Here is a 14,051-nt window from a genome sequence, read left to right as displayed (position 1 = left end):
GTTCAACATATTTTTGTTGTGATAGCCACACCCTTTTGACTTTCCTATCACGAACAATCTTCATGCCCAAAATTTGCTGTGCTGGGCCTAAGTCCTTCATGTCAAAGGACTTGGATAGTTCCTTCTTTAGTTTGTTAATCATGGACCTATCCTCACCAACGATTAACATATCATCAACATAAAGAAGGAGTATGACAAACTTGTCATTCTGGAACCTTCGAACATAGACACACTGATCTGCAACAAGTCTCTTGTAACCATGACTCATCATGAATGAGTCGAACTTCTTGTACCATTGCCTCGGCGCTTGCTTGAGGCCATAGAGACTCTTCTTCAGCCTGCAGACTAAGTGATCTTTCCCTGGAGCTGCAAACCCTTCTGGTTGCTCCATATAGATCTCCTCCTCCAAACCTCCATGGAGAAAGGCTGTCTTCACATCCATCTGTTCGAGTTCCAAATTCAAGCTGGCTACCAATCCGAGTATGACTCGGATCGACATCATTTTCACCACCGGAGAAAATATCTCGTCAAAGTCGATTCCCTTCTTCTGCTGGAATCCTTTGACAACCAATCTGGCCTTGTGCTTCATCAGCTTTCCTTGGCCATCTTTCTTCAGCTTGAACACCCATTTGTTCTTTAGGGCTTTCTTTCCTTCAGGAAGTTTCACCAACTCATAGGTCTGATTTTTCTGCAAAGAACTCATCTCTTCTTGCATTGCCTGCACCCATAGGCTTCTATCAGCATGAGTTTGAACTTCCTGGAAACTCTCTGGCTCCCCCTCATCAGTAAGCAGAATATAGTCTGATTCCGGATATCTCCTCGACGGAATCAGTAGGCGGCCTCTTGCCGATCTTCTTGGTTCATCAACCAAAGGAGGTTCATCACCATCTAACCCTTGTGGTGGTACACCAGCTGCTGGTGGAGAGGATTCTTGCTCCCCCTGCTCGACACCCTGAGCTTCTTCTTCTGCTTCTGGATCTCGATCCTGCATTTCCTCATTATCTGTGGCGGACTGTAATGGTGCAGGATTTGGAGTATCGGAACTAAGCTCTCTTGATGAAGCTTCAGTTCCTATGTTCTGGTTTTCATGGAACACAACGTCCCTACTTCTGACAATTTTCTTTGTCACTGGATCCCATAACTTGTATCCGAATTCTTCATCTCCATATCCAACAAAGATACATGGAGTTGACTTGACATCGAGCTTTTGTCTCAGCTCCTTGGATACGTGTGCAAAGGCTTTGCACCCAAACACTCTCAGGTGAGAGTAAGAGACATCTTTTCCAGACCAAACCTTCTCAGGAATTTCAAATTCCAGTGGTGCAGAAGGTGATCTGTTGATCAGGTAACAGGCAGCTAGAACAGCTTCACCCCAGAATGGCTTTGGTAACTTGGCCATACTGAGCATGCATCTTGTTCTTTCAATGATGGTCCGGTTCATTCTTTCGGCTACACCATTGTGCTGAGGGGTATATGGGACCGTCTTCTCATGTCGAATACCGCGATCAGCGCAGTATGCAGCGAACCTTTTGGAGACATATTCTCCTCCGTTGTCCGTTCGCAGGCACTTCAACTTCTTTCCCGTCTCTCTTTCCACTAGGGTGTGGAAATTCTTGAAGTGCTCGAAGACCTGATCCTTTGACTTCAAAACATATACCCAGACCTTTCGTGAAGCATCATCAATGAATGTCACGAAATATCTGTTACCTCCCAATGACTCTTCTTCCATGGGACCACATACATCAGAGTGTACCAGACTCAACAACTCTGATCTTCTCTTCGTAGAGGATTTAAACGAGACTCTACATTGTTTGCCAAACAAACAGTACTCACAAGGGTTTAACGCTGTTCCTTTGGCAATTTTGATAAGTGCCTTCTTTGCAAGCGTATCTAACCCTTTCTCACCCATGTGTCCGAGTCTCTTGTGCCACAGATTCGGTGATGCCTCGTCTTCCACTGCATTGAGGCTATCAGAACCGATCTTCACATGGGTCTTGTACAACGTACCGCAAATATGTCCTCGGGCGACAACCATGGCACCTTGTGACAGCTTCCAAGTGCCTTTGCTGAAGTAGCTGTCATAGCCCTGTCGATCAAGGGCTGTCCCGGAAATCAGGTTGAGCCGAAGGTCAGGAATGTGTCGAACATCTTTCAACACCATGGTGCAACCAACGTTGGTTTTTATCTGCACTTCGCCAACACCCACGATCTTCGAGGAACTGGCATTCCCCATCCTTACCGTACCAAAGTCTCCTGCTTTGTACGTAGTGAAAAATTCACTGTGGGAAGTGGCGTGGTATGATGCTGCTGTGTCTACCACCCACTCAACATCATGGCTTGCAACGTGCAGACACGTCTCGTCACTGGTGGAGAGTATTGCCACATCTCCAGAAAGAGTGACAAGGGTTTCACCATCTTCTTTCTTCAGCTTACTGCTTTGACCTTGCTCCCTTAAAAACTTGCGGCAGTGTTTCCTCATGTGGCCTTCTTTGCCACAGTGGTAACATTTTATGTTACCCGTCTGCTGGTTCTTGCTGCTGCTGGACCTCCCACGTGGTTGAGGCTTCCCTCTGTTTCTGCCTCCACTTCTCCCTCTATCATTACCTTGAGGCCTTTCTCTACTCTCGGTGACAAGGGCATGAGTTTGATTCATGCTTGTCTCTTTTCGTCTGGCCTCCTCATTAAACAGGGCATCCTTAACCATCGTCATGGTAAGTTTGCCATCTGGAGTAGAGTTACTTAGGGAGACTACCAGCGTCTCCCAACTGTCTGGTAATGAACTGAGAAGTAGCAGGGCTTGTTCTTCATCGCCAAGATTCAGGTTGACGGACCCGAGCTGGTTAACTAGGTTTTGAAACTCGCTAGTATGCTCGGCAACAGAGGTATCGTTTTTCAACTTCAAGTTAACAAGCCGTCTCATCAAGAGGGCCTTGTTTCGAGCAGTTTTAGCCTGATACATATCCTCTAACTTTTTCCAGAGGTTATATGCATCCGTCTCCTGGGCCACGTGGTGAAAAACACTATGGTCAATCCATTGCCTGATCTGACCAATAGTCTTCTTGTGCATCTTTTTCCACACTTGATCCGTAACTTCATCTGGCTTCTTCCCTTCATCTTCCAAAGGGTCAAACAGATCTTTACAGTTCAAGAGATCCTCCATTCGAGGTCTCCAAAGACTGTAGTTTGAGGCAGTCAGCTTTATCATGGCGCCTGATGCTGAATCCTCCATGGATTTAGACTGTTCTAAATACAAAATACAAGTACAGGATCTTTGAGGTGGAATATCACAAAACGGACAGCACCGTTGTGTCCGGAACGTCTGATTTTGTTGGAAACGAGTCTTGTTTCGTCAAAATCGGACTCAGATAGCACAAGGAATGAGCAAAAGAACCAAAACAGGAACTCTGTCGCGCGTGCAGTGCGTGGCGCGACAAACAGCGCGTAGGCGCGTGTACCTCACGCGCCTGAACACCTCTGGTGCGCGTGGAACGCGTAGGCGCGTGTCCCTCACGCGCTTTATGAAGTCAAGAACACGTCAGGGCGCGTGAAATTCACGCGCAAGTCTACTCTGGAGCGCGTGTGGCGCGTGTATGAGCGTGGGAATCACGCGCTAGAGACTCTACTTGGCGCGTGGGACGCGTGTCGAGAGTGGGTCTCACTCTCCGATCTTCAGACGGCGCGTGGGAGCGCGTGCGGCATCCGTTTGGCCTCTGGTTTCCACCGCTTTTCTTGTCTGGATGAGACGAACACATTGGTATGCTCAAATTTGAAAACTGAGCTACACACTAAAATCGAGTTTTCTGTAAAAAACTTCTTCCAACAAACGCTCTGATACCACTTGTTGGGGAAATCAACACAGCGGAAGGGATAAAAACGGTAATAAAAGAGTACACTCATGCACTCAGTGACACCAAAAATTTAACGTGGTTCGGCAACTGCCTACATCCACAGAAAAGAGCTTCACTAATAAATAGTGAAACACAAGAAAATATTACAGAGGAGGAGGATCACACTCCACTCAACTCAACTCTCTTCTTTTCTCTCAGAGCTCTCTCGGCTCTCTCTCTTTTCTTTTCTCTTTGGGTGTATGATGCTCTCGTCTGAAGCTTTAATTTATAGGCGCATTACTTCACGTATGAACGCATTTATTGTTGCATTCATTAGGTGGTTGGGCGCTGGGGGTTGAGGGTTAAGCGCTGAGCAGTCAACAATGACTGCTCAGGGCATGGACTTCAACACCCTCTGCTCCATGAATCATCCTCTGTGGTTAGCTCTGACTAGTTTTTCTTCCATTTCCAGTCTTCATCTGGGTCTTCTGCCTCTCGAGGCATTGAAATATATAGCAGGAGCATGTCCCCGGCCCGCTGATTCTGCAACTTGAACGACTAACTTGGATGGCTGCATATAAGTATGGCAGCATTAAAAAAAAAGCAAGTGACTTTAGGCTACTAGCTAGGTAGCTAATCTGGGATAGCGTGGTCGTGCCAGCACATGAGCATAGAGATGCAGCGTCCGAAGATGTAGAACCGGGTTTTCTGCTGCTTTGCCATTAGCAAACAACGTTTCCGGAACCCAGTTTTCCGGCGAATTCTCCGGGCGGACTGGGATTTAGGAGGGAAATAAGGAATCGACATGGGTTAAGAGTTTTCAGTATAGTTTTCAGGGAAGTAACTTAGTAAGGAATCGACATGGGCTTTTATATAAAGTGTAGGGGACACTGTGGTCCCACTTTTAAGATTGAAGTCGTGTAACGGGAAAACATGCCTTTTGTCTCAACTGATCATAGGGAAAAAAAAAAAAAAAAAGGTCTCGAATTGACATAAACACCCCTGATTTTTATAATTGCTATTATTATTAGTTCTCTATTTTAGGTCTTAGAGCACTCTCATTGGTTAGTTAAAAGTTAAATTCAGTGAGTATTTAACTATTAGAAAGTAAAATATGCTCACATTGGATTAGTCAAATTCTAAATATTTGAAATTTAGTTACAGTGACTTTCAAAAAATTTTTCAAATTTGGAAGTTACTGTACATACATCAAATACATATTTTATTAATTATTTCTCTATCAATTTATTTTTATCACATATTTTATTACAATTGATATATTAATTTGAGTTAGTAATATATTAATTTAATAAGAATATGATTATTAATTAATATATAATAGGTAGAATAGTAAAATATAATAAAAAATTAATTAATATTTAAAAAAATTAAATATTTTTAAAATTATTAGTTATTTATTACTATATAATAAAGAAATGTATAATTTAATGTGAATAACAAAAACTAAATTCATCTTATATTATTTTATTATTATATAATGAAAAAATAACTATTCTAATATGTAGATTTATGTGAATGGAATAGCTAAAAATTAAATTTCTCTTACATTCATAAAAAATATCTTTTAATTTTTGTTAATCTAATAAGAGTGCTCTTAGTAGTAAATATCGAAAAGATAAATGCAAAAAATAAGATAAATTAAAAGGGTGTAAGATGTCCAAACTAAGAGTGTGAAGACTAAGACAGATACACGTTTATCAATAAAAATAATTTTATAATTTAATATACTAAATAAAATATTTATAATAATTCTTTTTTGAGATTTAAATATATCTCTTTTCTAATTGATAAAAAACAATGATAATTAAACCCCAACTCTTTTTTTGTGGTGGTCACATCCCAACTCTTTTTTTGGCACCGCAAAACAAAATCAGATTTTAGAGTATTTGTCTACGTACATTCATTCATACATTTTTACATAAACGTTATGTACTAAAAATCTAGTAAATCAAAGATCTAATATATTAAAAGATTAACAATAAAAATAAAAATAAAAATTTTCCCTTAGTTTCTTTGCTATCATGTCAAAGCCACTAGGGTCTTTTTAGTCCATGCACAAAAAAAAAAACATATAAATAATTACACTAAATAAATACATAAACAAAACTCGAGGGGGGTCATTTTTAAAAACATTGATAGAGACCTGAGAGCGTATAGAAGCCGTGTGGGGATACGATACTATGCAGTGTGTCCAAATACAGCCTCCTACACTCTCTTTCCTCACCTATCCAACGTGGCGTTTTTGTCCTTACCTCTTATTTTCCACGTTTTCCTTTTTGACTTTTTCTAGAACATTGTAAAGTCATGTCGGCCCGCATTTTTATCCAGCCTGCTTCTACTATCGCCCTATTGCTTTATACTGAATATATATATACTATATACAATACATTAATGTCGTAACACTATTCTATCATTTTTTTACAATTATTTAATAAAATGATATAGAACCTGCTTTATATATCTCTTTTCTCAATTTTACCCTCGAGAGATTACTCACTTAGTAGTGTTGAATCTTCGTAAAGCTATCAGCGTTTGCCCACTTGTATCACAAGTTCGTAACATTTTTGCAGCCACTTAGCCACCATTCGATTTCAATCGGATCCGTTGCTGAAATTCTTAAACATGGAGGAGTTAAAGGCATCTTGAGTCGTTCTTAGAAAAGTTCAGGCTGGCAACAAATATAAAACCAGAGGATGGAATAAGCTCTTTTGTCCATAAGCATAAACAATAAGAAATTAAGGGACATCATATGCCTGAAGTCCTGAACAAATAGATCATATGAGATTAAGGGACATAAAACCGTTTGAATATTTTCGAACAGGTTCTTCAGAGCCTGGACTTTTTAGAATACATAAATGGATCAAGAAACAGTAACATTCATTTGTAAGGTCCATCTGACAATTTCATGAACTCTTGGGAATGTTTTCCAATTTCACAAATCATCTAATCAAAATCTCCATATTCACAAGAATACCATACTTATAGTTGGATGGCTTTTCTTTATGTGAACTAATCTTATTTTCCTCGGTAGAAAGATATATGATGCAACAAGGACGGACTAGTAAAGCTGTGTTGCATCCAGGATCCATCACACTCTAAGCTCCTCGGCTTTTGGGCTCAATGGGTCAAATAGACTTTCCACCTCACTGTGATTGACTTCCTCCAAACTCGAAGGATTCCACTTTGGGTTCTGCAAAGGCATAATCATGAAAAGTTCAGAGAAAAATGCATCGTGAAATGAAATGTGGTCTATATAAGGAATATGAGTATACGTTAAAGGCTCAAAAGTCAAAAAGATTGATAATGGAGATTGTTGCTAAAAGATAATCTTGCTACCGAGGAAGAAAACTGGACCGTAAAAATGATAGTTTGCATGATATAAACACGAGGAATCATCACTGATTATTAAACACAGTAACTTGATGTTAACATTAGACCAATCTCAAGAAACTGAAATATTTCAACAATATATATAAAGGGACTTTGGATACTAATGATGGAACCTGATCCTTGTCCACCAAAACCGCCCGGACACCTTCAGCAAAGTCATTCCGCAGAGAAGACCTCAGGGCAATGCGATATTCAGTTTTCATCACACCGCTTAGCTGGATGGAGTCAGATGCAAGAATGTATATTACTTTATTCTTATGGCTCCAGAAGAGAAGGAAAGTACCAAATAGGAAAAAGGAAGAAACATCGAAACTCAAAAACTCACTGTGGATAATTCATTGTCATTTTTTCCATATGCAGATGCAACTCTAGCAAAATGCTTTTGTGTTAAGCAAAGCGAGAAAGGAGCACCTTTTCCAAGTCCTTGAAGAGCTTCATTAGCCCACTCTACCACTACACAGAATGAAATGGAAACAGAAAGCATGAGGGGACAAGTTGAGCAAGCCAACGTCTAGAAAATCCACTTCACTTCTCAGTCTCAGAGAGCACCAAAACGATGAATGCACATTAAATTTGCAAACCAATAGAATTCCATTGGTACTTATAAACATACCAGCAGATTCGCTACTCAGCTGATGCTTTTTCAGTTCCTCGATTGTCTCGTTAACTGATTTACTTGCACCAAATGATGAAATAATGTGAGGTAAAAGCAATTTTAACTGGGGCTCAGGCTCAGGGTTACTGCTGTATTTTGCCAAAAGGGTTTTGACGTCTTGATGTGGATCCTCAGAACTGAATCAACGAATGGACATGAGACTCTTTTAGTGAGAAAACATCAAGAGGAACACCATTTACACAGAACACCTCTTAAAACATTTTGAATCAATAAACATGAGAGGATATTATATCTTGAAGCACAAAGTATATGGACGATAGAGCAAGGTTTTGAATTTCGTTTCGTACCGGCCAATATTTTGGCCGGTACCGGACGTACCGGCCTAAATTTTGGCCTGTACTGGTCTCAATTTCGGCCGGTACCGGCCGATATTTCGGCCAATGTTTTTTTTTCTTTTTTTCTTTTTTTCAAACTATAAGTTTATTTTTTAACCCTCAATTCAGACTAGATTATTTATAATTTATATATACATGTATTTATATATAATTTATTTATATATAGACTATTATTTTGAAATATAATTTTTATATATAATTTATTTATATATCGACCATTCCAAAATGTTATCCCGAAATATTATCCCGAAACGGTACCGGTACCGAAATATTTCGTTCCAGTGCCTTGACCGGTACAGCGTCCGGTACGGTATTCAAAACATTGCGATAGAGTTCATCACAAACAAACACTTGGATTTCATATTATTAGTGTTATCATGAGGTTATAGACCCACCATGAACAAATAAACTGCAACAATCCCAAATGGGGGTAAAACTTCTCTAGTAGATTAAGTTGTGTTATGGCTGTTTATTCTAGACAATTTTAAATATCAAAATGATAAGGTAAAGCAAGTTTCTGAATTATACGTTACAGAAAAGCTAAATGGTGTCCACTAAAATGAAAAAAATGAATCAATCAAGAATGATGATCTGACATACAATGTAGCTGCCAAAAGGGCCTCCTTTAAAGAACCCAGGCTCCCGGATGGCACGAAATGTGAACCAAGACCTATGTATAGTGCATCAGAGGGTGTAGAAATCCTTTTTCCAGTCATTCCAAGGTACGCACCTGCAAGTCTACATAGTTGTTAAACAGTCTGAAAAAATGTATGGCAACAATGACGACTATACCCCTGCATTTCTTGATTTTTTGCCTTTGCTTTTACTCATGACCACTTCCAAAGTAGCCAACCCTTCTCATGCTTTTTACATGATCCCATAATAAGATTATAGATTGAAGAAAGGGATCGTTTCCAGTAAAATAAAAAGGAAAAGATGCTTTTAACAACAAAAAGCATACCAACTGATCCTTCTCCTGGACTCTGTGCAGCTATATGTGCAAACCCAACATCTGGGAACAAGCCAATTCCGTTTTCTGGCATGGCAAGAAGAGTTTTCTGAAATGCATCAACACAAGATTTAAGTGAAAGAAGTTAAAATGACAGTATTGTACAGTTGGTAATACTATATCAACTCTCTATATTGACACAACATACCTCTGTTATGATCCGGTAGCGGCCATGACCAGATAGGCCTATTCCAAAGCCCATTGTTATGCCATCCATGAAGGATATATATGGCTTCTTATACTCAGAAATCTTGCATATCAGAGAATACTCAGCAGTGAATACCTGAAAAATGTGTGGCACAATGGGGCATATTAACTCTATGTAACAAAATTACAGGTCATCCAAAAAGATAAGCAAATACAGGACTGCTCATAATACACATGGAAGCTTATTTAGATATCATACGCAGTCCAATGGACACAAGGAATTATCTGACTTATTCAAGCATGACAACTAAACCACCAAAACTAAAAACCAGCGTGAGCTAGTCAAAACAGGTCAAGTTCAGGTCTCCAATACTCAAAATAATTGCATGTGTTGAAGGTTGAACATACAAATCCAAATATCTCATGCAGAGAATAGAATATTTTTCCAATTATTTTGGTCAACTTATGCTATAAAACTGCCAAAGAAAATAGAAACACAGAAAAGAACTCATGTTGAAGCGTAAATTCACATCCTGGTCATCTTCCATCCAGAGAAACAGAAAAACTTGATTGTATAAAGCTGAAAGTAGTCCAGAAGCACAAAACTGATCTACTCAGCTTCCAATGAGATTTAAGTGTGGTATCCTGATTACGAAATGGTTTAAACACTTTTCTGCAACTGATCTACTCAGTTTCCAACTGATGGTAGATTTAAAAAGAACTAACCAAAGATGCATCTAGCATACATCTAAAGAAGCTTTCACACTAGAGCCACACATTGTTTTCAAGTTTTGATAATTAAGACAGGTGGCGAATTCAGATACAAGCACTAGTTCAACATATGATCAAAAGCTCTTTTATCGAAGATCGGGATATTTAAAAATGGGAAACAACTCAAATTGCAAAAGATGTGCTTGATAATGCAGCCATCCATCTGGTTTTAGTGTTAGTTTAACAAAGTTCAGAACGTTATCAATCTGGATGGTATATAATTAAAAGGACACAACAAGACCTCAATCATATCTGATAGTTGGTTTTTGGTTGAGATCTGCTTGATATCACCACCTGCAGATAAACTCAGATCTGTATTGTCAACGAACTAGCAGACAGCAACTGATTAAAGAAGTATGTCATGCTTATATCACAATGCAACTTAAGAAGGAAAAATACCAATGGGATATAAACAGCGCAAATAATGCAGATCAATCACAATCAATAAGTATACAGGAACAAGATACTCGCAGCACATATCAAGCATTATAAAGAAACCTTCTGGACAAGAGGTGTGTTTTTGTCCTTTAGAATCTCTGCAACAACCCCTTTAATATCCATTCCTGCATTGACCACGAATGGTTACCCTCAAAACCTTACCTAACGCTTGGAAACCAAAACTAACCCCAAAACTGAAATAAAAACATGAACGGAAAACAGATTAAAGCCAAATAAAATTCTGGAGATAGCAAGAAAAACAAACGAGATGGTTGAAAAATGTGTGAAATAAACTATCCACATGGTACTCATTTTTACCTGCAGAAAAGGCACGAGGGGAGCTGCTATCAATCAGAACACATTTGACCCTTGGGTCTGATTCCCATTCATCAAGAAAACTTTTATACCTTATATCCATATCTGCATTATGAACAAGTTTCAAATTAAATACAATGCGAACCCAGCTGCTAGGGGAAACAACTAGGGTATCGATTACATTGAAATCAACGTTCAACAGTAAGTATGAACTGAAATATCACAATTTATGACCAATTAATTTATGGGAAATTTTCTTATAAAAGAATTAATTCAAGGGAAAATTAACCCTTAAAAAACGAAATTATATTATTCTTCATTTCTTGTCAAAGAATGGAAGTTTTCATCAATTTTACATAAACTTAAATTTCAACTTGGCATATGATAAATTTGACATGTTTTACAATCAATTGGCAGAATCAATTTTTTTACACGAATTAACAGAGCCTTTTACGATTAAAAGATACCCATCCCCTCACTTATTTTCACAAAATCTTTCGTTCCAAGACTAAAATTCCTAGTAAAAAAAATCTAATCTCAAAACAGTAAGTTGAACCTCAACTTCATCAAATCGCACATCTTTAAACATTAATAATCGTAAGAGTTTCACGGATTGCGTTGACCTCGTGATCCAGTAATTACAATTTAAATAAATAAGAAAAAAAGAGCATATATTTCAAAGACCAAACGGGACCTAGGTTCATTGCATTGAGAGCCTTGGGACGATCGAGGGTGATCACTGCGACGCCGTTAGGGTGAACACTTCCCTTGACGAACTCGTCCGAACTAGCCATGATCGCGAAGGTTCTGAGAGAGAGAGTGGACTTCGAGGTTTTAAAGAGAGGGAAGCTGCGCAAGTATTGGCGCTGAGAGCGAGTGATCTGATTCAGGAAGAGAGACGATGATTTGGCGAGGAATTGAGAAGAAGCCCGGACTAAGCTTATCATATCTTGTTCGGCTTTGTTTTTAATCGGCCAGGGAGAGTGTGAAGTGGGAGAGAGCTGAGAGTGACACAGATATTTTCAAGGGTCCAGCAAAAGCAAAGGGGCTGTTGAAGGCCTCTCAGGTGATGTGCCCATAGAAGAGAAAACATCCCCCGACCAATAAGCCCACAGAGCCCCAAAGTAGGCCTAGAAGAGACGAAATTGGGTAGAGGGAAAATGAGGAAATATGCAATTATCATGTTAAATAAAAGAAAAAACAGTTTTAAGTTGAGGTTGACAATAAGGATCGAAGTAACAACACAAACAAAAACATTTTTTATGCATGAGAAATTCTATTTAAAAGCCGGGCACCTAGCAAAACGCTTACGTGGAATGATTTGATTTAAAAGTAAATTTTAAAATTTGAGTATTACATATTAAATCTTGTCATTTAAATGATAAGAATTATATATTCTACATACCGACTTATAAATAGAATAATTCTACTTGAGAGAGAAATCTACGGGCTATGATTTGTAGTAGAACTTTGCCGCAAGTAATCTATCAATGTTTATCATTTCGCCGCTTGGTTTTTCAATTTTATTAATTGACTCCTTAGGTTTGTAACCTTTTAACAAGAGTATCTGCCGTCAAATGCGATGGGGGCTATAAGGGGGAAGACCCCCGCCCTAAGCTATGGAGTATGGGGGCTAATGGTTGGTCACAACTTTCTTTGCCTTGGTTGCACGGAGTGTTGGGAATAATCCAAAACCCCGGTGCAACACCGACACTAGTACTGTTCAAACCCTTGTGCATGTAAAGGACTATTGACCCCTCAGTATGCAAAAGGGACTCACACAAGTCCCTTAGCAAATGGGATGCTGAATCTAAATTAGAGCACTTCTAATGATTTATGTGTCTTATCCTTTCAAGTTGAGGGGTCTACCTGAGATTTTAAAATGATTTATAATATCTTTGCAACACGACAAACTTTTCTACCTGAGATTTTAAAATGATTTATAATATCTTTGCAACACGACAAACTTTCAAATTAGCAGCTTTTCAGAATGTCAACGAAAAAGGAAAAAACATTCAGCTTTTTTCTTTGAAAAAAACTAATTTGCCTCTCCACTTTGATCACTCCATTTAACCGTTAGTCAAAATTTTTTTTTTTTTACTTAGTGATTAAGAAAGTGATTTTAAATATATTTAAATATATAAAAAAAATATAAAAAATAATGGACAGTACCGATAAACCGTAAGAGTAGGCCGACAGAATAGCCCCACTCTCAAATTAGCTACACACCAAACTCCACCTTCATCTTTTCCGGTGGGTGAACCAGAGAGAACATGAGTTTTATAATAATAAAATTATAAAATAAAGTGTTTTTATAAATATCAAAATAATTATTTAAGAATATTGTAAATAAAATATATTCTTATTTGATATATTTTTATATCATTTGATTTTATAAAAATATTATCATCTTATAATATTATTATAAAATATATTATAAAAAATAAAAAGTGGATAGGTAATTTATATATAAATAAATTTATTTATAATTAGAGTAGTGCTGTATAACATCCATTATAGTGGTGCACACAATGCACACACTACAATCTACTAATTTCTTTTCTCCAAATGGATAGTTAGGATGATGACACATAAGATGTGCAAAGTGGCTACTCCCAAACAATGACTTCTCTCAAGATTATTTCTTATAATTATATTTATAAATAAAATAAAATTATTATAAATACTATACAATTATTTGTGAGATCCACATCGATCTCCTATCAAATAACTTAAAATCATCTCATTTCACTTTCAATTTAAATAGAAAATTTTTAAAATATATTTCAACTCATCTTAACTCTTAATCTCATCTTATTTTATTATCATACTAGTATTAAACTTCCTTTTAACTACTATAACCTACCAAAATAAAAAGGCTTTGTTTAGTTATTGTAGACCCACTTTTTAGCCTGCTTATTGTCAATTTATTGGTTTGGTTAATAAAATTAAACTATTTCATCTTATTTAATTTCATATAATTATTATAATTTTTTTAAACTACTATATAAAATATAATAAATAATTTAAATTTTTTAAATTTTAAAAAAATAATATTATAATAATATTTTACTTAATTTTTAATAAAATATTTTATCTAAAATGAGATAATATTAATATAG

At 37.5% G+C, this 14,051-nt stretch overlaps 1 protein-coding gene across 4 annotated transcripts; it reads right to left on the bottom strand.

Moving 5' to 3' along the window:
* Positions 1-6,602: 6,602 nt before the first annotated feature.
* Positions 6,603-12,087, bottom strand: LOC109004122 (3-hydroxyisobutyryl-CoA hydrolase-like protein 3, mitochondrial). Of its 4 annotated transcripts, XM_018982553.2 has the most exons (11): positions 11,624-11,935; positions 10,933-11,034; positions 10,695-10,739; positions 10,418-10,470; positions 9,407-9,541; positions 9,211-9,307; positions 8,850-8,979; positions 7,852-8,030; positions 7,564-7,691; positions 7,352-7,453; positions 6,603-7,038 (listed from the first exon to the last, which is right to left on the bottom strand). In XM_018982553.2, the coding sequence occupies exons 1-11, from the start codon at positions 11,874-11,876 to the stop codon at positions 6,937-6,939; spliced, it is 1,326 nt and encodes a 441-aa protein (XP_018838098.2). In that variant the 5' UTR covers positions 11,877-11,935; the 3' UTR covers positions 6,603-6,936. The 4 variants fall into 4 exon arrangements, with proteins under 4 accessions (XP_018838098.2, XP_018838095.2, XP_018838096.2 ...); XM_018982550.2 differs by lacking the exon at positions 10,418-10,470 and having other exon boundaries at positions 10,675-10,739; positions 11,624-12,087; XM_018982551.2 differs by lacking the exon at positions 10,695-10,739 and having other exon boundaries at positions 11,624-11,950.
* Between the last annotated feature and the right edge of the window lie 1,964 nt (positions 12,088-14,051).

This window comes from Juglans regia, chromosome 10 (assembly GCF_001411555.2).
Source record: "Juglans regia cultivar Chandler chromosome 10, Walnut 2.0, whole genome shotgun sequence".
NCBI classification, from domain to species: Eukaryota; Viridiplantae; Streptophyta; class Magnoliopsida; order Fagales; family Juglandaceae; genus Juglans; species Juglans regia.
Note: the sequence above shows the minus strand (reverse complement) of the source record. Positions and strands in the feature narration are given on the sequence as shown.